At 40.8% G+C, this 25,314-nt stretch overlaps 1 protein-coding gene across 12 annotated transcripts in view; it reads left to right on the forward strand.

The window, feature by feature from the left end:
- LOC117515633 (pleckstrin homology domain-containing family A member 5-like) overlaps positions 1-25,314 on the forward strand; it is a 366,809-nt gene that overhangs the window by 289,238 nt on the left and 52,257 nt on the right. For 7 of the 12 annotated variants that reach the window (XM_034176275.1, XM_034176273.1, XM_034176274.1 and 4 more), the window contains exons 9-13: positions 8,456-8,571; positions 13,306-13,812; positions 20,797-21,274; positions 21,367-21,450; positions 22,078-22,197. In XM_034176275.1, the coding sequence (XP_034032166.1) occupies positions 8,456-8,571; positions 13,306-13,812; positions 20,797-21,274; positions 21,367-21,450; positions 22,078-22,197 (1,305 nt within the window). Of the gene's footprint in view, positions 1-8,412; positions 8,572-13,305; positions 13,813-20,796; positions 21,275-21,366; positions 21,451-22,077; positions 22,198-25,314 lie in introns of all 12 variants that reach the window. The other 5 variants (XM_034176278.1, XM_034176280.1, XM_034176282.1 and 2 more) reach the window with 2 other exon arrangements.

A 25,314-nucleotide genomic window follows, 5' to 3' on the forward strand; every position in this document is an offset into this window, starting at 1 on the left:
TTTGAAAGGGTATACTTGCATTATCTGTGGCATAAATCGTAAATGCTTATCTTATCTTATCTGAAACTAGTCAAAAAATGACATTAACACCATTCATCACACTTTTATTTATTTATTTTTTTGGACAGTGTATCATCCAATAAAAGCAGTTATGTCAAAGCCTGTTTATGTAGTGGGGTCACGACTACTGTTCATGCACTGTATTTGAAAGAACAATCTAGCCTGCAAGTATCTTATCTTAAGAGAACATGATACATACAGTATTATATACAGTGGCTGTTTTCTGTACAAACCTCGGATGGACTCATCCAACAGATGTTAAGTTCTGTTCCAGATAAAATAACGTGTTCCAGTGGTTTGTCTCGTCATCTCTTGTTTATAACGGACTTCAGCCCCATATACTGATTAAAGGATCCCATTCCACTGACTTCTTCATAAATACGTGTTGCCCTGAGAGTGTTTTCTTTGGCTGTTTTGTTAGTAAACCTGCTATCATTTTCTTCTCTTCTTTGCCCGTTCACTCCTACATGGGGCATAGGCCACTGACGAACGTCTTCCATCCCCATCTGTCTTGTGCTCTTCTTTCTACGGAATGCCAATTTTCACCACATCTTTTGATTTTATCTTCCAGAGGGTATCGCCAGGTGTTGAGTGGACACTCCCCGTTTCTTTTTCCTTGAGGGTTCCATCTCAGAGACTGGTGTGTGATGTTGGAATTTGTTTTCCTTAATGTGTGGCCTAGCCAGTTCCATTTCCTCTTCAAGATTTCTTTTGTTGGCAACATTTGGTTTGTGTGCTCCTATACACCTTTGTTGGAAAGTGTCTGGCCATCTCACTCGTAAAATTCAGCAGAGACATTGATTTATAAAGGCCTGTGTCTTTTGCTTCAAAGCTGCTGTGGTTTTCTAAGTTTCTGACCCATAGAGGAATATGGACTTCACATTTGAGTTAGAGATCTTCAGTTTCATAGGAAGTGTTTTTTCTTGAGATTTCCACACTTTGGAGAGGAGGGTAAAACCAGTTCTTGCTTTTCCGATACGGACTTGAATGTCTTCCTCTGTACCTCCCCCTTGGTTTGCAAAACTTCTCAGGTAGGTGAAAGATGTAACTTCTTCAGTCCCAGAGTTGTTAATCTTGATGTTGTCATGACTCTTAATGTTTATCTTCATTACCTTTGTCTTACTGTCATTGATCTCGAGTCCCAGTGCAACCTGCTGCAGTCTGAAGAGCTATTGTCTTCCTCTGCATCTGTACTTGGTTATGTGAGAGCATTATAGTCATCTAGCTGTTGCATCAGTGTCCATTTTATGCCATTTCTTTCCAGCTCCAAGGTGGTTTTCATGCTCCAGTCTATTGCCAGCAGGAAAAGAAAGAGTGATAGCAAACAGCATTGTCGAACTCCTGTTTTGATTTTGAAGGGGGTGGAAAGGTAGCCTTTCTGGAGTACTCTGCTTGTCATGTCTTCGTAGGAGTATCTGATTATGTTAATATAATTCTTGGGAATTCAGTCATGATCATCAGTGCCCACATTGCTCCCCTGTCAAGATTGTCACAAGCTTTCTTGAAATCAGTAAAATTCATGTATAGCAAGCTGTTCCACTCAATGGACTATTCAGTGATGATTCTTAGTGTTGCTGTTTGGTCTGTACAAGACCTTTCATTCTAAATCCAGCCTGCTGGTTTCTGAGCAAGGAGTCCACCAAGTCTCTCATTCTTTCAAGAAGGATTTGATTAAAGACTTTGCTGACTGTAGATAGTAGTATGATACCTCTGTAGTTCTTGCACTCAGACAAATCTCCCTTCTTTGGGATATTCATGATGTACCCTATTTTCCAAGCCTTGGGCACTTTCTCTTCATGCTATATCTTCTGTAAAAGTGATGAAGTGCACTGACAACTGTAATGGTGTCCACATTTAGTGCTTTACATGGGATTGTGTCTACGTGGGATTGGGCCTACTGCTTTACCATTTTGTTGCCTTTATTGCTTTTAGGATTTCATTTTTGGTTGGAGGGGTCAACTTTAGAGGTAGTGTCTCAGCATCTGTTGTGATGTTGGCTGTTACTGGGGGTGGTGGGCAGTTTAGAATGCTCAGCCCATCTATTGAGGTGTTCTCCTTTTGATGTTATTTTGTCTTTTGTCTTTAACTGGTTTCTCTGTTTCTTCCTTCGACCACCAAGCTCTGGTTATGCTGTACACGTCTTGCATGTTCTTTTGCCTGGCTGACTCTTCTGCTTGTTTGGCCAGGTTCTAAAAGCAGCCTCTCTTGTCCTTGCACACACACTGTTTCACCTCTTTATGTTTTGCACTTTCTGGAAGCTCCTTCTTTTGCGGCTGTAGTCCTGGCTTGGTTCAGTCGCTTCTTCACCAGTTTTCTCTCACCCATCATATCCAGGGTAATTTGGGTGATCCATGACTTGTTTTCTTTCCATCTTCATCCAAGGACCTTCCCACATGTATCTCTCACGGCATCTTTGATGTTCTCCCAGTCCTTATCTATTTGTGACTCTCCACTATGCAAGTTCCCTAATGGCTGGAATCTCTTTTTGAAGTGTGATCTGGAACTGTAATTTGTGGGCTTCTTCACTTAGCTGTGTGCAGAGGTGAAAAGACAGATGTAAACATGACCATAAAAATTGTATCAGCCTTCCCTGTCGCATCTAGCTAACTTTATTATTACTTCTTCCAAGATGGTTATGTTTTCACTGCTGTTTGTTTGTTTGTTTGCAGGATTACACAAAAATTACTGAATCAGTTTCCTTGAAACTCGATGGAAGTGTGGGATATGGGCCAAAGAAGAAACCATAAACATTTGGAATGGATCCAATAAAGGAGGCAAATCCAGAAAGAGTTAAAGTTTTATTTTTAATTTAAAAATGCCCTATCTTGCAATGTTAAAGAAAGTGGGGAAAAGTAATTCGTGGATCCACCCCTTTAATTGGACCCACTACAAAAGTTAATGGCTGGGCTTTGAACCAGAATTTTTTCTTAACTGGTTTGTTCCAAACACAAAGGGTATTTTAACATTTCCTGTTTTGGGCTCCATCCCTAAATTGACATTCCTGAACCTGCTTGAACAAAAAATATCATTCCCAAACCAATTAATAACATTTCATGTCAGCTGTGGGACACTGAAAACACTGTATATGCCAGACCTGTATGTGGCTCTGTAACACTCACGCAAAAAAAATGGAGAAGGCAGTACAGTGGGAGGTAGGAGGCAGCAGAATTGGGACACTGAGTAAAATAAAGCCTTCTAAGAGAACGGTCTGTGCTGATCATCTGAAATGGATTTATTGCATATTTAAAGTGAAGCAGTGTGTTCCTTGTATTTTTAAGAATCATGGTGCTGTGTTGCTCTCAGCCTTACAGACCAAAATAATGGACCAAGCGCTAACCAGCAGCTAAAGCTGCAGTCCTCAAAGCCTTGGTTAATGGCTTCCTCTATGCCCCACTCCCCACCCTTCCACCAAATTTCAAGAAAATCGATTCAGTAGTTTTTGCGTAATCTTGCTTTACAAACAGGGATGACATCAAAAACATAGCCTCCTAGCCTAAGGTTAAAATAGTAGGCATACACACAGTGCAAAAATCGAAGAACAGGTGACATTTAGATTGTTAGCAGAGGTACCCTCTCTCTCTCTCTCTCTCTCTCTCTCTCTCTCTCTCTCTCTCTCTCTCTCTCCCTCCCTCCTAGTTATAATAATAATAATGGTGGCCATTTACACCATGTGAAGTCGCCAGCTATTATATGGAACATCTAGAAAAAAATTGTGTGTGTGACTGCGCTCTCAAGGGCGCTGTTGCCCCTCTGGCTGAAAAATTATTGTACACCTGTGTTCCAGCTACTTTTGTCTTATTTTGTCTGTGCTCATTTGCAAACATTCCCCAATGTCACATCATTTGAATTCATTTTATTTTTGTCAATTTATTTCATTTATATGTGCTAAATTACAACAAAGCTGCCTCAAGGCGCTTCACACAAGTAAGGTCTAACCTTACCAACCCCTAGAGCAAGCACACAGGCGACAGTGGTAAGAAAAAACTCTCTCTGATGATTTTGAGGAAACCTCAAGCAGACCAGACTCAAAGGGGTGACCCTCTGCTTGGGTCAAGCTACCGACACAATTGACAACACAAATATACAGGAAATTTTTGGAGTCCATGCTGGTGTACAGGACGGGAGGCCTGCAGATGAAGACACCCACTCCCACCTCTGGTTGGAGCCGCACCTCAAACAGAGAGAAAAAACAGAATCAGGAGGCAGAAATACAACAAATACAGTATAATTTGTCAGCATTAAGCAACAAGAAAGACAGAAGAAATACTAAGGTGATCGCCGGCCACTAGCCCAAAGCTTCACTAAAAGACTTAGACCTTAGATAAAGTTGAGGTTGCAACCTACTCTGTTTACTAATAAAATGAATTTAAATGGGTAGGAAGCATAGTACCATACTATGCCACTATGCTAGCCATATGAAAGAGAAAATAAATGTGTCTTAAGTCTGGACTTGAAAGTCTCTACAGACTTAATTTTGAATTACTCTTGAATCTTCGAAGCATGTGTAACCTGTAAAATACAACCCCTGGCAATAATTATAGAATCACCGGCCTCGGAGGATGTTCATTCAGTTGTTTAATTTTGTAGAAAAAAGGCAGATCACAGACATGACACAAAACTAAAGTCATTTCAAATGGCAACTTTCTGGCTTTAAGAAATACTATAAGAAATCAAGAAAAAAAATTGTGGCAGTCAGTAACGGTTACTTTTTTAGACCAAGCAGAGGGAAAAAATATGGACTCACTCAATTCTGAGGAATAAATTATGGAATCACCCTGTAAATTTTCATCCCCAAAACTAACACCTGCATCAAATCAGATCTGCTCGTTAGTCTGCATCTAAAAAGGAGTGATCACACCTTGGAGAGCTGTTGCACCAAGTGGACTGACATGAATCATGGCTTCAACACGAGAGATGTCAATTGAAACAAAGGAGAGGATTATCAAACTCTTAAAAGAGGGTAAATCATCACGCAATGTTGCAAAAGATGTTGGTTGTTCACAGTCAGCTGTGTCTAAACTCTGGACCAAATACAAACAACATGGGAAGGTTGTTAAAGGCAAACATACTGGTAGACCAAGGAAGACATCAAAGTGTCAAGACAGAAAACTTAAAGCAATATGTCTCAAAAATCGAAAATGCACAACAAAAGAAATGAGGAACGAATGGGAGGAAACTGGAGTCAACGTCTGTGACCGAACTGTAAGAAACCGCCTAAAGGAAATGGGATTTACATACAGAAAAGCTAAACGAAAGCCATCATTAACACCTAAACAGAAAAAAACAAGGTTACAATGGGCTAAGGAAAAGCAATCGTGGACTGTGGATGACTGGATGAAAGTCATATTCAGTGATGAATCTCAAATCTGCATTGGGCAAGGTGATGATGCTGGAACTTTTGTTTGGTGCTGTTCCAATGAGATTTATAAAGATGACTGCCTGAAGAGAACATGTAAATTTCCACAGTCATTGATGATATGAGGCTGCATGTCAGGTAAAGGCACTGGGGAGATGGCTGTCATTACATCATCAATAAATGCACAAGTTTATGTTGATATTTTGGACACTTTTCTTATCCCATCAATTGAAAGGATGTTTGGGGATGATGAAATCATTTTTCAAGATGATAATGCATCTTGCCATAGAGCAAAAACTGTGGAAACATTCCTTGCAAAAAGACACATAGGGTCAATGTCATGGCCTGCAAATAGTCCGGATCTTAATCCAATTGAAAATCTTTGGTGGAAGTTGAAGAAAATAGTCCATGACAAGGCTCCAACCTGCAAAGCTGATCTGGCAACAGCAATCAGAGAAAGTTGGAGCCAGATTGATGAAGAGTACTGTTTGTCACTCATTAAGTCCATGCCTCAGAGACTGCAAGCTGTTATAAAAGCCAGAGGTGGTGCAACAAAATACTAGTGATGTGTTGGAGCGTTCTTTTGTTTTTCATGATTCCATATTTTTTTTCCTCAGAATTGAGTGAGTCCATATTTTTTTCCCTCTGCTTGGTCTAAAAAAGTAACCGTTACTGACTGCCACAATTTTCTTTCCTGATTTCTTATAGTGTTTCTTAAAGCCAGAAAGTTGCCATTTGAAATGACTTTAGTTTTGTGTCATGTCTGTGATCTGCTTTTCTTCTACAAAATTAAACAACTGAATGAACATCCTCCGAGGCCGGTGATTCCATAATTTTTACCAGGGGTTGTATATGGTACTGTTGTGTGGGCCGCTGAAGAGGAGGTACTGCTGGCCCACCACCATCAGAGGGCGCCCTGCCTGGAGTGCGGGCTCCAGGCACCAGAGGGCGCTGCCGCCTTATGGGAGCAGCCTGGGTGACAGCTGTCACCCATCACCGGACACAGCTGTTCCACTCAGCACAGAGGTATATCAGGAGGACGGCGTCTCCACCTCAGTGCCGAGATATCGCCTTTAGACGAAGGTAACGTTCTCTGCATTTATATTCTGACTAAATAGCTAACAGATTTGTTAAACCTTTTCAGGACAGCTGAATTGCTTAGATAAGTACTCACCTGCCTGTCATACTGTAACTGGAGGTGGAGGCGGCTTCTCCCCTCTCCGTTGCTGGGTGCTGTCGCATCCACGCCTGTGTTGTTGCTCTCTCCCGCCAGCAGTACCGGATCCGACGAGCGGAGGCAGTGGCCACCTGGGAATTCGGGACTTGGCGGTTCCAGTATTTCCAGGGTTCGGTGGCAGAGGAGATCTGGGTGGTTTCGGTTCGACTGAGACGGACGTCTCCTACCTTCGAGCCTGCCCACACGACACCAGCGGATTCGACCCCAAATTGTGATTGTTGTATTCATTGTGCTCGTTTCACAATAGTAAACCTTGTTATTCACCTTCCTCCATTGTCCGTTCATTGCGCCCCCTGTTGTGGGTCCGTGTTCCTACACTTTCACAACAGGTACCAGCAAAACACAATTTCTTGTGTCAGTCTCCCTCTGCTCTGAGAGTCGAATTTATCTTCTGATACATAGCCCAGAAATATAAATATACAACTGTTACTTTCCAGTACATTCATACTATTGGACTTCATCTAATGTAACAGCCGGGTTACACATGCTTTGAAGCTCTGAATCCATGCTTTACGGACTTACTAAGCTACGATAGCTAGTTATCAATTGATGATGTTAGATATCCAGGTAATGTTAGGTGTGTTATCAGACATCAGTGCTTTAAACTGTTTTGCTAATCGGCTGAACAACTTCATAAAATGGTGAGTTTTAAGGCAATTCTATGGTTCAACGACATTAGACTAACAGAATAATAACACACTGAAGGTCTGTCTAAACATTTTTCTAGTGGTTATAGGCACATGATCGTCCAATGCATTGGTTATTCATCTCTTCCAATAGAAAAGGTTGATAGTGTGTGTGAGTAAAGGTGCCTTGACACTTGCACACATTTTGGCTCCGCACTCCTGTGTATTTCGTCGTGACAACGCCATCCACTGTGTTCCCAGCTGGATGCCACGCTTTGTGCCGCTGGTCACTGCGTATATAAAATAATTATTTTGTAGCAGATTAATCATTTTCTCTGAGTTTGGCTGTTGAAAACACCTCAAATTTCTTCCGGAATCACAGAGGACCATTTCAGCAGCAGCTTTTTTTCTCTCTCTCCTGCGCTTCATGAGGTGGACAACGCATTTGAAATAGTCTAAAAGGTAATGATTTGTAATATTTATATTGTAATAGCTTGGTAAACCAGTTGCATGTTCATTCCTTCTTATGAGTAGCTGTAAAATTATGTTTTTGATAGATTTAACATAGGGGTGCACTATCGCAATCACTTGCACTCCAATGCACTGTTTTTAATCGTTTGTGCAATGTTCACGTGAAGTTCACATAATTAATGGGTGACAGAGATTTTGAACATTTCAACATTTTCTTTGCGCACTGGCACAAAGCCACGCACAGTTTACAGCGGTTTGCAGTGGGTTTACTCTCCTGCACGACAGATTGCATGCAATTGCGCGGATCAAATTCGTGCAAGTGTCAAGGCGCCTTAAGGGAGAGAGACAGACAGGAGGAGGAAGAGAGAGAAAGAGGGAGGGGGAGTGTTGACCTGAAATCCAGTTACATGCTTGTTACAGTACAAGTACTACTAAAATAATGTGCACATAAAGACAACAATATCACTGAAAATGACACTCAGAATTCACGAGATGGGTGGATTGTTTCCGATAAAGTTGTACTCTTCCATATGGAGAGGGTGATTAAGGTTTGATATATCTGAATGATATAGTTGAAATCACAGCATTTAAACTAAAAGTCTTCAGTCTTGGTAAGTACTAAATATCACAATTTGGTCAGTGCTTTCTCTTTTCTCTTTTAGGTGACTTCATCTGTCTCTCTGATCCTGATCATTGTTGAAACAGGCGATGCATCCAAACATGCGCACATACTACTTTTGCACAGACACAGCCAAAGAGATGGAGTCGTGGATGAAAGTCATGACAGATGCAGCACTTGTGCATTCCGAACCAGTGAAAAGGTTTGTGTGGGCGTCACTCCTGTGTGGGTGTGTGGTGGGGGGGATTTCAGAAGGTTGTTTATCCTTCAAATAGAGGACAAAATACATTTTCATTTGTTTAAACAATCACACCCCTTTTTCCATATATGTTTTAATATCATTAGGTGCTTTTTTACATCCTTCCATTATACTTGTTAAATTCCTTGGCAGCAATTCATCACCTTTGTTTTCCATTTAATTTTTCCTAATTTGATTGTCAAACATATGATATATAAGGCTTGCTATGATATGATATATATTATAATAGCCAAGGGGTCTGTGTGTGTGTGTGTGTGTGTGTGTGTGTGTGTGTGTGTGTGTGTGTGTGTGTGTGTGTGTGTGTGTGTGTGTGTGTGTGTGTGTGTGTGTGTGTGTGTGTGTGTGTGTGTGTGTGTGTGTGTGCGTGCACAATTTTGATCACACACAAAGTGGGGAGAGCTGACATTTGCTGTTTGGTATGCTTATGTATTTTAGCTCAAGCATGAATGGCGCCAGAACCGAACATTGATAGGCTTAATATTTTTAGAGGAGCTATATATTAGACATATATTAGATAACAACACTGAACAATGGCCATTGATATTTATATTCTGGACAATCCAACGGTGGGTGGGAAATCATCTATATATTGAAAGTGTGGGTGTGTGAGTGCATGATTTTATTTAGTAAGTTCCATGTAAATGCATAATATAATTGTAAATATGTTAAAAAAAAACATGGATGACACAAGAAAGTGGAAACACATATTTCCAATGCAGTCCATTTAAAAATCGAATGACAAAAAGGAAGTTAAAAATAAAATAATGTTAATAATTCTGATAATAATAGTAATAACGTCATTCGCCTGTGGGCAGTCTTTGAGTGAGGAGTCGCCCACCCTCTCATCGATTTTTTCATTGTTTAGGAATGGCTCAGAGACTGCTGCTTTGTTTGATCAAAATTTTTTCAAAACTGTAAGGCACAACTGAGTGGACACCATTTGATAAATTCAGCTGGTTTTTGGTAAAAATTTTAACGGCTGATGAGAGATTTTGGTCTGGTAGTGTCGCCGTAAGGACGGCCCACAGCGCCTGACAGCGATCTGTGCTTCGAGGCGGCAGCGTCTCGCCGTTTCAAGTTGAAAACTTCCACATTTCAGGCTCTGTTGACCCAGTAAGTCGTCAGAGAACAGAGAACTTTCAGAAGAAGTCGGCATGAGGAGTTTATTTGGACATTCCATTGTTAACGGACATTTTGTAATGAAAGAACGTGCGGGCAGAGTCACATGTCGGGCCGGACCCGACCGCGGGGAGTCGCGACAGGAAAAACAGCTCCGTTGGAAACCTTAACGGGCAAGTTGGAACATGCCCAAGCTGTTAAACAATTTCTCAGTGACTCACTTGTTGAAAGCCATCAAAAGCCGCCTGAATTTTACAAATGGTTTTCAACACAGAGGTGTTTTTACTGTCGCGGCGCACACAGATTAGCCGAGTCATCACGGAAACGACTCAGCTAATTTGCGCGCACGTCTTTCATTAAAAATGTCCTTAAACAGTGGAATGTCCGCATAAAGTCCTCATGTCGGCCTCTTCTGAATCTTTTCTGTTTTCTCATGACGTCCTGGGTGAATTAAGCCTTAAATTAGGATGTTTTCAGGTCAAAACAGGCCGACGACGGCACCTGGAAGCGCTACACGATGTCCCGCTCCATGGGAAGTCCTTACACCGACAGAAACACCCCATAATCTCTCATCAGCCGTTAAACTTTTCACCAAAAACCAGCTTAATTTCTCGAATAGTGTCCACTCGGATATTCCTCACAGGTCCAGAAAAAAATTTGATAAAGCAACGCGCGCCGTCTCGAGCAGCATGTGAAACAAAGGAATTCAGCCGAGAGGGCGGGACCACATCTCATTCAAGACCTGCCCACAGGGAAATGACGTCACTGACACGCGTGAAAAAACTCACACATGCGCACGAGGGTTCAAGCATGATTGGTGTAATCGCACGTCATTCAAATCCATATAGTTAAAAAAAAATAAAAGGGTTGGTTTATTATCTAATAGACCTCGAATATATATACGAGGTCTGTTAGAAAACTATCCGACTTTTTTTTTGCTAAAACTTGATGGATTCGAATCACGTGTGCTTGCATGAGCCAACCTTGAACCTTCGTGCGCATGTGTGAATTTTTTTCACGCCTGTCGATTGCGTCATTTGCTGGCAAGCAGCATTTGTGTGAGGACGTGTGTAGTGCTCTCGGCAGATTTTCATTGCAAGGAAAATGACAGAACGACTGGAGTAGCGCTACTGAATCTCCACCTTTGTGTGGACGTCTTTAAACCGGTTGTACCACTCTTTAATCTGTGTGATGTCCATAGTATCGTCACCAAAAGCCATCTGAATCTTCCGAATGGTTTCCACCTGGCTGTCGCCCAGTTTCTGGCAAAATTTGATTCACTAGCACTGCTCCAGTCTTTCCACCATTTTCCTTGCAATGAAAATCTGACGAGAGTGTGAAAAAATTCACGCATGCGCACGAAGGTTCAAGGTTGGCTCATGCAAGCACATGTGATTCAAATCCATCAGGTTTTTGAAAAAAAAAGGTGAGATACTTTTCTAACAGACCTCGTATATATATATATATAAGTATTTGATCCCCTGTGCAAAAGCTCTTAGATATAAAATGACTCAATTTTATTATAGCCAAGGCAAAATGGGGCAAACAAAACAAGTTTATGTGCACTGTGGTCAATGATGAGGGTGTGTGTGTACAGTGAGGCAAATAAGTATTTGATCCACTGTCGATTTTACAAGTTTTCCCACCTACAAAGAATGGCGAGGTCTGTAATTTTTATCGTAGGTACACTTCAACTGCAACAGACAGAATATATAAAAAAAATCAGAAAATCACATTGTATGACTTTTAAATAATTAACTTGCATTTTATTGCATGATGTAAGTATTTGATACAATAGAAAAACCTTAATATACCTTAATATTTGTTACAGAAACCTTTGTTTGCAATTACAGAGGTCAGATGTTTCCTGTAGTTCTTTACCAAGTTTGCACACTGCAGCAGGGATTTTGGTCCACTCCTCCATACAGATCTTCTCCAGATCTTTCAGGTTTCAAGTTTCAGCTCCCTCCAAAGATTTTCTATTGAGTTCAGGTCTGGAGACTGGCCAGGCCACTCCAGGACCTTGAAATGCTTCTTACAGAGCCACTCCTTAGTTGCCCTTGCTGTGTGTTTCAGGTCATTGTCATGCTGGAAGACCCAGCCATGACCCATCTTCAATGCTCTTACTGAGGGAAGGAGGTTGTTTGCCAAAATGTCATGATACATGACCACATCCATCCTCCTGGACACATCCTGGACATGTGCTGGCTTGAGCAGGGGAACCTTGCGTGAACCCTGCATGATTTTAAACCATGACAGCATCATGTGTTACTAATGTAATCTTTGTGACTGTGGTCCTGGCTCTCTTCGGGTCATTGACCAGGTCCTCCCGTGTTGTTCTGGGCTTTCTCTGAATCATCCTTACCCCATGAGGTGAGATCTTGCATGGAACTTCAGACCGAGGAAGATTGACAGTCATCTTGTGTTTCTTCCATTTTCTAATAATTACACCAACAGTTGTTCCCATTTCACCAGCTGCTTGCCTGTTGTCCTGTAGTCCATCCCAGCCTTGTGCAGGTCTACAGTTCTGTCCCTGGTGTCCTTAGACAGTTCTTTGATCTTGGCCATGGTGGATAGGTTGGAGTGTGGTTGATTGAGTGTGTGGACAGGTGTCTTTTATACAGGTAATGAGTTCAAACAGGTGCAATTAATACAGGTAAAGAGTGCAAAATTGGAGGGCTTCTTAAAGACAAACTAACAGGCTTGTGAGAACCAGAATACTTGCTGGTTGGTAGGGGATCAAATACTTATTTCATGCTACAAAATGCAAATTAATTATTGAAATAATGTGATTTTCTGATTTTTGATTCTGTCTCTCACAGCTGAAGTGTACCTACAATACAAATTACAGGCCTCTCCATTATTTGTAGATGGGAAAACCTGCAAAATTGCAGTGGATCAAATCATTATTTGCCTCACTGTACACACACCCTAGTCAGTGACCCACAGTGCACATCAACTTGTACTTTTTGCCTCCATTTTGCCTTAGCCATAATAAAATTGAGTCATTTTACATCTAAGAGCTATGATACAGGGGTATAGTCACTTCTGTGATGTACAGTAGATATTTGATATATCAAAAGACATAAGAACTGTGCACTGAGCACAGCTGCTGAGAGGAATTTGCTTAACTTTGAAGCTGTAGTCCATCTAATTCCAAGAAGCAGTGGCATTTGTTACTTCTGGAGAGCTCCCTAAGGACTCGAGAGCAGAAGATCAGTTATCCTGAGGGTAGGAAAACTGAGGTGCATATGGGTTACCAGTTCAGCATAACATATTTTAAACCAGCCCTGCTAAACACAGAGTTTTGTTGGAGATCTGATTTCTTTTTATGCACCTGGCCTATTCTGAAACCTGGGAAAAAAAAAACATTGTCTCTCCACCAATTTCCTATTTTTTGTCTCAGAGCTGCCTACACCTGCAGAATTTAACTTTGTTACACTGCAGTTTGTGCATTGGGCTTGACACATATAGAACAGTTACTGAAAGCTTTTTGTGTCTGCATCTATCCATCCATCAAAATTGTTGCCTTCACAATACCATTTCTATCTTTATCAGGTTAGACAGGCTAAAAGCTGAGCAGTGTGGCCCACAGGAAGTTAACCATGTGGCCAGTCCCAAACCACCACTCACACAGCCTGAAATCCAAAACAACGAAAGAAACCGTGAGGTAGACCATGAACGTAGCGCCCCAGTCACATCCACTACAACAGAATATCAGAGGAAACTGCAAGATGCTGAGCGCTATGGCTTCCAGAAGGATGGAGTGGAGCGTGAGCAACCACTCACAAAGATTAACAGTATCAAACTGCAGCCAGCCCAAGCAGCAGTGATAATGGCTAATATCACCGTGCAACGGACTCCAACTGAGGTTGATAGTTCACATCAGAGTGCTCAGATTAATGGAGCTGGGGAGCAGTGTCCAAAAGATATGACTAACCTCCCTGCACAGCCAAGCCCCATCCAGGAGCCAGACCGCACTCTGAGTCGGACAAACTCTATGCAGCAACTACAGCAGTGGGTTCGCACACAAAGAAATCGTAACCAGGACGATGACACCAGGAGGTTAGTACGTGTGCAAAAGGTCTATACATTTCTTAATATGTCATATTTAAAGTTTCAAGTTTTTTGGCAGTGTCTGTTTCAATTGAATTTGAAACTGTGGAATTATGTTCAACTCTCTCCTGTTAATTTCTGTGTCTTAATACCTGGTTTTGCAGGACGTGAGCTACCAGTATGTTTGCTGATTGGGTTGTGATCAATATTACTGAAAACTAGGGATGTCCCGATCAGGTTTTTTTGGCCCCGATCCGATTCCGAGTCATCTGATTTTGAGTATCTGCGGATACCGTGTCACGATCCGATACTTTAAAAAACTGAATGAACAATGAACAAATGCTAAATATATAATAATTTCATTTTAATCACCTTATTTTATTATTCATCACTTAAACAGTGCACTTCTCCTTGAGGTAGCTTGAACAATCAAGTAATAATCTACCAGACTTAAAAAATGTACAAATTTCCATGTTATTTTATTTGTCTAAAAATAAATGTCCATGGTTCCTTATGTTAAACAAGAAATTATCTAATCTGAAATAACAGGTGGATTTAATTTATAGATGAAAGGTTTTTAAAGAACCATTTATTGATTTAGCTATTTTAATTACAAGTGTTCTAAACTTTTTTAAAGCAGTAATCAGAAATTTTGAGGTAACAAAGAACAACAACAAAAAACATTTCCAAGGATTTTTCTTCAGACGTGGTTTCTGCACTGATCTGTGGTTCAAATCTCCGCCTGACTGGAAAATCACTAAGGACCCTTGGGCAAGGTCTTTAATCCCCTATTGCTCCCAGTGTGTAGTGAGTGCCTTGTATGGCAGCACCCTCACATCGGGGTGAATGTGAGGCATTATTGTAAAGTGCTTTGAGCGTCTGATGCAGATGGAAAAGCGCTATATAAATGCAGTCCATTTACCATTTGTACAGATCAGTGGTTTCTGCCACTAGTCTTCCATGTTTTGGCCCGACGCATCGTTCCTATTGGACAGCGCAAAGCTACGTCACAGCTCAGAGCGTCGAAAGTTCAAAAGTCAACTTGAAAAGTAAAAGTAAAAAAAAAACAACTTACATTTGCGCCCTGACAGTCTTCAGTGTACCCCTCTGATGCTTTATCAGTGTTCAGCAAGTTCAGATCGGCGCAGTGAACATGAATGAAGACGGAAACTCTTTAAGACGCGCTCCTAAATGTACATGTCGCTCGTGCACACACCATCTCTCGCTCCGTTTTGCAGACAAACGATCACAGGGCAATTTGTTTTTTCTTTTTGTTAATCAGATGACAGATCGTCGTCCTGAGGACTTGGTCAGCACCGGGTCCTGCTGCGCACGGACGGATGACTGAGCAAGAGTTTTGGTGGGAAAGTGTCCATCATGCTCTTGTCATTCTTTCTTGTCATTCGAGGCGTCAGGCTGAGTGCGTAAACACACAAACAGCAGTTCTGCAAAAGAAACTTTGCACGCGTAACTCCCCCCACCTCTGTCCGGTTGAACTTATGTTTTTTCTTTTGTTCAATTAAAAAAAAAGAAGATTGGGTTGAACTTTGACCGTGTCAGCCTGCTGACAAGCGGCAATGCGCGCTCCCGTCAGAAGTGTCACGTCAAAAGCCGAGCGAAAGAGACGCTTCTGACGCCACTAAAAAGCAACGCGTCTCACGCCTCTGACGCTTCCGACGCGTGAAAGGCCCATTAATCTGCAATGATGAGCCCGAAATAGAGCTGATCAAAATAATGAGGATAAAATCTATATCGGATTCCTGATCGGGATGCAACGTCCGATTTCCAATCACGTGATCGGATCGGGACATCCCTACTGAAAACATTCTAATACATTTTAGCCCGTCTCTAACCTTGCTGGTGCGATCATTGTTAGCAAGATGAACAACTTCTTTCATTTTGGTGTTAATCAGGATATGGATATGGATTTTTAGGTGACTTGTTCACTTTGTTTGCAGAACAAAATGAACTATTTTTTGACATTTAAATCAGTTTCTCAAAGTTTTAGGTGGCTTCATGAAACTTTGTGTAACTTGTGTAATGCTATCAAGACCAAGAATGCATTGTATTAGAGTGACAATATGGATTTGTATTCTAGATTTCATTGTTTGGTTTTGCATTGTGAGGTGGGACCTTTTTTAATATTTAGGACAATTTCTTATAAATTATTACAGTATTTTTTATGAAATCTGTCAGTACAGTTATTCTACAACTGAAAAAATAATAAAAATTCCACATTAATTCAGTAAAGGATCCAGAATGGTTCCAGAGAATTATATATGCTGTTTATGAAGATGCTGAATTGTAAAAAATTAGGGCTAGAAACATGCAACAGTGTTGTTAATTCTAATGCAAATTAAAAAATTATTTAGCAGTGTTGGTGGGGTCACACTCTGAAATAGCCAATGTGTGTGTGTGTGTGTTTAGCTTGTTTTGTATTGCCTTGACAAAAATTGGAACCAACATGGCTTTAACAAGTAAACAAAAACATCATTTGGAAAAAGACAACAAAGATTTATTACCTTGAGCTGTAACTTAACACCCCTGTCACACCTTGATGATTTAGCCAGCGTATGCTGACCATATTAAATACGCTGGCGTACATCTAATAGGTTATGGGAAAGTTATGTTTAAGTTAAGAGCACATTGAAGCAGGCTGATATACTGTACATCGTAATATGCAGAGTACCTCGAAAAATTGGAGAAGAGATGTCGCGCGACAGCGTACGCATGCTTAATGATGTGCTTGTTGATATTTAAGTGTTCCACCTGCCAAACAAAAGGGCTCTGCTGGTGGTGCAAACACAAACCAAGCCGGCCTTAACTGTTCTGACACATATCACACTGTGCAGTACTGATCCGAACCACTTGGTGGAAACGGGGCTGTCAGCATACACTGGTTAAATGATCAAAATGTGACAGCTGCATAATTTATTAGACATACGCCCGTGTATGCCAGCGTTTTGACTGAATTGTCAGTGTGTGACGGGGCATTAAAAAAAATCTTCGTCATTGCGCTCTACCTGTATAAGTATGTACATTTTCAGTATGTTTGGTGCTGTCAGAACATTGTGATACTGATGTATCACAATGTTCTGATCACAATGTTCTGACAGCAGATGAGTAATGTTCCGTTTCAGACGTGTTTAAAATATATATACAGTACGCTAAATGGAAACTCTCTCTGCAGTTTTTTTTTTTTTGTAAGTTTGGATTCCAGTTGCTGTGAACAAGGAGATATTTCTTCCTTTGGATGTCACTCTGTTTTACATAGATGTTCTGAAGAGTCCGAGCTTGTTCTAATTTGAATGAATTGTGACTTCTGACAGCAGTAAGGGAGAGCGTTGCTCAGTGTGATGAGGTCATGTGGTCTCGATTCGGCTGCATGTTGAGACAGCAGGGATTCCGAGTGCCTTAAGAGCAACTTACTGGCACAGACTTAACTTTAAAGCTCTTACTGTGCCCCCTTTGCTAAAACTTTGCCATTTAAAGCCAAATAATTTGTGAAAATTTTATAATGAGTTATACTATTTGACATTATGCTATATAAATTTTAAGTAAGACTAGACGTAAACAGCAGCTGAGTAATGCATTTCACAAAATTGTCAACTTGAGTCTGACCAGCTGTCTCTCATTACGTGTTGATTTAAATATAAATATAAATAAATATATGTGAATATATGAAGAATAAATATGTGTGCGTGCACACACAGACACCTGCTTTGGGCAATGCATTAAAAAGATTATAAAGTGTGGAACACTAAAACTTTCATTCTTTAAATTTTGTCCTTTTGTTTTATAATAAGTGTGTACCTTTTCTCTGTCTTCCCTCAGCTTTAAACTGTTAACAGGCTCCATGTTTCATTTCATGTATGCCTTCTGGAATCCTGCTCTGTTTCCATGTTGCTGCATGTCTTTTTTTCTTTTATGCAGCTGGGTTTTACAGACCAGTGAGTTCTAAATACGATCAGTCAAGGAGTCTGAATAAGATGCTGTCTCACTGCCAACTGTGCTGCCTTTAAACGGTCTGTGGAAATGACGCTGCATACGCAAACACTTGCGTAAAAATATTCATGCTTACAATTTATTGGTGCGTGCCACAATCAGCTTGGAAGATGTGTTTGGATGCATTCGTGGCACAGTCAGGGATCTTGATTATATCGATGTTGACATACTTTGAGGAGTTCTCAGTAGGCACATCAGATTCTTAGTTAGGGTTCCATTTTGTGACATTTCTTTGATCAGTCAACAGCCAGTAAGTTATGTGACCAACTGAAAGTCTGTTTTATTATGTAGAGCTTCCCAACCTTGCACTTCTACAGTGTAAGATTCATGATTCAAATGTTACATTGCAAAAAAAGTAAGCAAAGTAATGTGACATGATAAATCATAACATGTGATGTCTTTGTTGTGCAGATGTAGCTCGGGTATTAGCCTAGAGCCGGCCACACATTACACAATATGTTAGAAATACGTGTTACTGCAGGATCGTACAGACGTGCACACTGTATCACAGTGTGTTTGTTGTAACTGCTGAAGGGTTGTTGGTGAGATAGGGCTGTATCACAAGTTCATGGATGTTCAAACGTTATGATGAAGGCTGTAACTAATGGCTGTTATTGTAACCAAATAATCTATGGATACTATTTTTGATTAATTGATAAGTCTACCTTTTTTTAATCCATTGATTAATTCGTCCAGATAGTAGTCCACCACTCACCCATGGACTGCTGGGACTGAGGCTCCTGCTCCCCATGACCTGAACAGGAAAAAGAGGATTCCGAAAATGAATTAATGAATGTATTGACTAGTTAATTAATATTTTGGCCAATTTACCAGTAAATCATAACTATAAAAAATTCTACCAATAACTTTCAACGTTGTATTGAGGGGGAATTGCAGTGCATACGGAAAGTATTCACAGTGCTTCACTTTTTCCACAAGAGGGAATCTACTGTATTTTCAATTAAGTCAAAATCAAAGTCAAAGTGTCTTTATTTGTCTCCCTAAGGAGAAATTTGCCTTGGACAGAAGGGTCTGCTACACAACAACATATCCGATACATACCACCCACACATCAAAAACAACAACATAGTAGATCAAAGTTGAAATATAAATATACAATTAATAAAAAACATTAATAATATATTAGTGCAAATTTCACAATGCATAACCTTATACTATCTTCCCTGAGCTAAATGCTGATTTATGAGCTTCACTGACAAAGGAATAAATTAATGTTTATAACAATTATATTTACAAAGAGGAACCCTGTGCCTCCTTCCTGAGTTAAGTAAAATATATTCAGAGTGCAGTACACGAGATGCATCTGATAAAATATTGTCTGCACATCTGAGAACTGCCTGTTCAAACAACTCTTGGGGAGTTACAGGTACCACCATACCCATGATTTTCCCAGCTATTTTAATCAGATTTAATATTTGAGTTTTTGATTAGACCATTAAATTACAAAACCAGCGAGTAATACCATACCGTAACACAGACTCAGTCGTTAAAGACTCTGTTTTTGTTGTTCTTCTGTTTCTACTGTTTGTAAAGAAACTCATGTACAATGTGTAAAAACCTTGTAATTGTTAGAATGGACTAAGCATTGGGTCACCCTTCTGAGTCTAGTCTGCTTGAGGTTTCTTTCCCATTATCACCGAAGGAAGTTTTTCCTTACCACTGTCGCCTGTGTGCTTGCTCAGGGGTTGGCAAAGTTAGACCTTACTGAATACCATTTGATGAGGTGGGGTTATGTTAAGGTTAGATTTTTATGGAGAGATCATAAAAATTTGAGTACTATAACAAAGTTGGGTGTGGTGGATACAAATTATTTAATGTTGAAACCTGAATGGGAGCAACCAAAAAAGACCAATAAAATAAAATCTGTCTTGTGTAGTCTGTGGATGTTTGGTTTATTGGTTGTGCACATCAATATGGAAATTACAATTACACTGCATCCGAAAAGTATTCACAGGGCTTCACTCGTTCATCATTTTGTTACATTACAGTGTTATTCCAAAATGGATGAAATTAATTTTTCCCTTAAAATTCTACACACAATACCCCACAATGACAGTGTTGAAAAAAGTGGGGTTGGGGGGGGTGCAAATTCATTTAAAAAAAATTAAGTATTCAGTCTTTGCCATGAAGCTCAAAATTGAGCTCAGGTGCATCCTGTTTCCACTGATGATCTTTGAGATATTTCTACAGCTTAATTGAAGTCCACCTGGGGTAGATTCAGCTGATTGGACGTGATTTGGAAAGACACTGTCTACATATAATGTCCCACAGCTGAAAGTGCATGTCAGAGCACAAACCAAGCATGAAGTCAAAGGAATTGTCTGTAGACCTCCAAGACAGGATTGTTCCGAGGGACAAATGTAGGGAAGGGTACAGAAACATTTATGCTGCTTTGAAGGTCTGAATGAGCACAGTGGCCTCTGTCATCTGTAAATGGAAGAAGTTCTGATCCACAGGACTCTTCCTAGAGCTGGCCACCCATCTAAACTGAGCGATTAGGTAGTGAGGTCTTAGGCAGGGAGGTGACCAAGAACCCAATGGTCACTCTGTCAGAGCTCTAGCATTCCTCTGTAGAGAGAAGAACTTTCCAGAAGAACAACTATCTCTACAGCAATCCACCAATCAGGCCTGTATAGTAGAGTGGCCAGACAGAAGCCACTCCTTAGTAGAAGGCACATGGCAGCCCACCTGGAGGTTGCCAAAAGACACCTGAAGGACTCTCAGACCATGAGAAACAAAATTCTCTGGTCTGATGAGACAACGATTGAACTCTTTGGCGTGAATGGCAGGCGTCGTGTTTGGGGGAAACCAGGCACCATCACTACAGTGAAGCATGGTGGTGGCAGCATCATGCTGTGGGGATGTTTTTCAGCAGTACTCGACTACTTGTTGTTCTATCACTGTGAACCTAACATAAAATCATAATTTGTTCAACTCAATAAACATTCCTATTTTTCCTCCTCCCAGTGTCACGTCATACCAGACGCTGCCTCGGAACATGCCCAGTCATCGAGTACCATACATGCCACACTATGCTGATGGTTACCGCAGCATGCCAAGGAACAGCATGGCACAGCGGGATAGCATCTGCAGCATCTCCCCTTCAGTGTATGACCAGGTGCTGGGTCCATTTGACAAACGCCGCTCTGTGCGCGATGACACTATGTGGCAATTATACGAGTGGCAGCAGAGGCACGCATACGGCAGGCAACCGGGGCTATACAGCAATATGACCACTCCCAAAACCATGATTAACCTGTCAGAACACGCTGCACCAAGCCACTCAATCCCCCCCTCACCCTCACATGGATCTCTGTCCACGTACAGTGGTGGCTACTCTCCACTGCTATCCTACAACATGAATAGTGCTCATACTGAGGTGTCTTCTCCTGTTTACCGAAGAGACATGATCAATGGCAGGCAACACAGGCCGCAACTCACCAAGGTAGGTGGAGGCACACTCAGAAATGTCAATTTATAATAGTTGTTTTAGATTAGTTTTATTGTTTTTTTGTTTGTTTGTTTGTTTTCTTTCAGTATGCCTACCCACCTGATCGGAGGTCTATGCCTGTTGGGATCCCAGTTCAGACTATCACTGCCCAATCTCTCCAAGGCAAAACAGTAAGTCCTTCACACTTATTTTGCCAACTTCACAGGTATGAGTCACTGCAAGAAACGTGTATGAAATTTTGTCATACCCCACTCTGTTCTTGCAAATCTCAGTTTGGAGGCTTATATGACTTCTGTGAATGACAAGGTTACTCTCAGAATGCCACTTCCCCACTCGTTTGCACATTCCCACCCTGTCCTTCCTTTCCTTCCCAGAAGACATTGAGACTGACTGCTTTAGAAAAAGATTTAGGCAGAACTGGTAGGATTTAGGATGTTTTCACATCAGCAGCTTCTTACTTGCCACGCATGACTGAAGACTTAAAAATGCTGCCACTCACAACTCTCTCTAAGCCAGATCAGGATTTTTTGTCAAAGCTTTACACGTTGCTCTGTCCTTATGGAGCTGAGGTTTTTTTGTTTTTTGTCTTAAGTGAACTTGTGGGATTTGCATGCTGCTGATAGCAAACTTCTTTAGCTGCATGAAAGCTCAGTGCCTGAATATTGCAACTGTTCACCTTCTGTTAGACTGCTACCTCTAAATCTCCCTTCCTGGTGTATTCTTTCCTCTCCTGCCTCTCCTGTGTTGGACTCCTGCTTCATTCTGCCTAAATGTCCCCCAACATCCCTCCCTTGCAGCCTGAGGAACTGACTCTGCTGCTGATAAAGCTGCGGCGGCAGCAGGCAGAGCTAAACAGTATCCGGGAGCACACTGTAGCACAGCTTATGCAACTAAACGTCGATGGCGTCAACCCAAAGGTCAGACCTCCAGAGATCCCTTTCCAGGCGTGTGTGTTAGAGCGTGGTGTGTATGCCATCTTTACCCACTTCCATTACCCACTTCGATCCATAGACTTTTCAGGACGTTCACACATGGCTGATTTAAGGGAAAAAGCTGCTTCAGTAAGCCTTTTCGTCTTAAAAGGAATATGCTTTTTCTTGCTTTTGTCGTTAGTCATACTTGGCAGTTGGCTATTATGTCACTGACATTTCCTAATGGTTCATTTTCTGAAGGCAAAATTATTGTCTTTAGCAAATTGTGAGCCATGTTGTGGAATTTCACTGGCTTGTCATTCAGCTTTCCAAAGAGTCCAGACAGATGTTAGCTGGAAATACCAAACATTAAAGCCATCACTGAGTTTACCGTATCCACACGTCAGAGTGCCCAGGGCTGAGCATCAGCCCACCCCCTTTTTTGAAGGCAGTTGATTAAACACCCACCCAAAATTAAATAATTTTGGGATCCAATACATTATAAAACACACACACAAAAAAAAAAAAAAAATACTGAGTTTTCATAATATTTTTCTCGTCTCTTCAGCATCTTAACTGTGACAATGTCATCAGTGTGAGCTTGTAATGTAATCTAAGTTTATCTTGAAATGTGCTCTTATTTTGAAAGACTTGTGCAAGAAAACAGGAAGTGTTTTGGGAGAATACCTAGTATTGTGAAGGTTAAGACAGAATTCTGTTGTGACGGTTTGTCTGCTGCCGACATGAGAAAGCAGCTTAACGTCAACTGGATGTCCACTGGCAAGCTACGAACAAGGACAGGGCAAAACAAACATGCATCAGGAAAGGTCTCTGTCTGATGTCCACTCAAACCTTTGAGCATGTACACAACTTTCTGACTGACAGACATCAGCTTACAAGGTACACATTTAATGAATGAAAAAGGATTTCTACGGGAGAAAAATGGACACAAACAGGTGAGTTATTTGTGGTTTATTTTTACCCAAGACCAAAATATGAGCATCAGGTATTGCAAAGGCCTTGCATCTGTCCGTCCGTCCATCTTTGCTCAGCATACGTCCAGTCCTATTACTGCCAGGGTCTTCAAATTCACAAGGAACATTCTTGGGACACAGACCTTGGACAAGTTCAAAGATGGCTTACCTTGACCTATTTTAAGAGGTCAAAAGGTCACATTATGTTTCTTATTGTTATGCTCATATGGCCGAGGCTATTTTAGCATTGCGTTATATTTTTATTTGTGATTAAATCAGACATTTTACTGAAGTGGGTGTGCTGGCAAACTTAATACTGGCCGTGTTCCTGCATTGGCCCACCTCCTCTTCAGGCAGAGTTTCACGTGGAACACCTTGGGCACTTGGACTTGCAAATACGGTAAACAGTGGGCAACTAGGGAGGCTTAACTTGCTGGCAAACGTGTTAAATGAGGAATCTTGCATTTTAAGTCTATGCCAGATGAACATTTGACTGTTACTGACATACCGTGCATTCATAAAGTATTCACAGCGCTTCATTTTTTTCCACATTTTATGTTACATCCTTATTCCAAAATGGATGAAATTATTATTTTTTCCTCAAAATTCTACACACAATACCCCATAATGATGAAGGTTTTTTTTTTTTTTTTTGATTTTTGCAAATGTATTAAAAAAAAAATGAAATCACGTGTACATAAGTATTCACATCCTTTGCCATGAAGCTCAAAATTGAGCTCAGGTGCATCGTTTTTCCACTGATCATCCTTGAGATGTTTCTACAGCTTAATTGGAGTCCACCTGGGGTAAATTCAGTTGATTGCACTTGATTTGGAAAGGCACATACCTGTCTACATATAATGTTCCACAGTTGACAGTGCATGTCAGCACAAACCAAGCATGAAGTCAAAGGAATTGTCTGTAGACCTCAGAGACAGGATTGTCTTGAGGCACCAATCTGGGGAAGGGTACAGAAACATTTCTGCTGCTTTCAACATGCCAATGAGCACAGTAGGGCTGTTCATGTTATAGTGAAAAAATAAAAGTTCTGAGAGACTTCGGGGCACTTGTTTTGGTTCCACTTGTGGTTTTATAGGTGCAGACCAAATATGAATTCAATCAAATAAGATTTTGAGGTCCCCCAGAGTGACACTAGGCAATGTCACCCTAATGGGAGAAGACTCTGATGCCATTGTTTTTCTTTTACAGGTACATGTGATGGCTTCTAATCGCAAAAAGTGGTATTTGATTGGTCACCCAGAGGAGGACATTACTGAAATTACTGGATTACTTCATTGCTTGTTTGGGGAATATTGTTGCTTTGTGGGGGACCCCTAAACAATGTCTGATTGCAATAAAATTTGGCACAGATCTTTTGTTTTATTAGTTTAACAAGAACAAAATGTGGCCCAAAAGATTTTGTGACATTTGACATTTTGGGCAGATCTAGAGCACAGTGGCCTCCATCATCCATAAATGGAAGGAGTCTGGATCCACCTGGACTCTTCCTAGATTTGGCCACCCGTCTAAACTGAGTGATCGGTGAAGAAGAGCCTTAGTCAGGGAGATGACCAAGAACGTGATGGTCACTCTGTCAGAGCTCTGGCATTTCTCTGTGGAGAGAGAACCTTCCACAAGGACAGCTACAGTTGTATGCAAAAGTTTGGGCACCCCTGATAATTTTTATGATTTTCCTTTACAAATCATTGGTTGTCTGGATCAGAAATTTCAGTTAAATATATTATATAGCAGACAAACACGCTGATATTTGAGAAGTGAAATGAAGTTTCTAGTATTTACAGAAAGTGTGCAATAATTATTTAAACAAAGATAGGCAAAATTGGGCACCCTTGTCATTTTATTGATTTGAATACATTTAGCACTAATTATTGGAACACAAAATTGGTTTGGTAAGCTCATTTACCCTTGACCTCATTACACAGGTGAATCCAATCATGAGAAGGGTATTTAAAGTGGCCACTTGCAAATGTTCCCCTCTTAACATCTCATCTAATGAGTGGCAACATGGGAGCCTCTAAACACCTCTCAAATGACCTGAAAACAAAGATTTTTCAACATCATGGTTTAAGGGCAGGATACAAAAAGCTGTTTCAGAGATTTCAGGTGTCATTTTCCACTGTGAGGAACA

Source organism: Thalassophryne amazonica, chromosome 8 (assembly GCF_902500255.1).
Source record: "Thalassophryne amazonica chromosome 8, fThaAma1.1, whole genome shotgun sequence".
NCBI lineage: Eukaryota > Metazoa > Chordata > Actinopteri > Batrachoidiformes > Batrachoididae > Thalassophryne > Thalassophryne amazonica.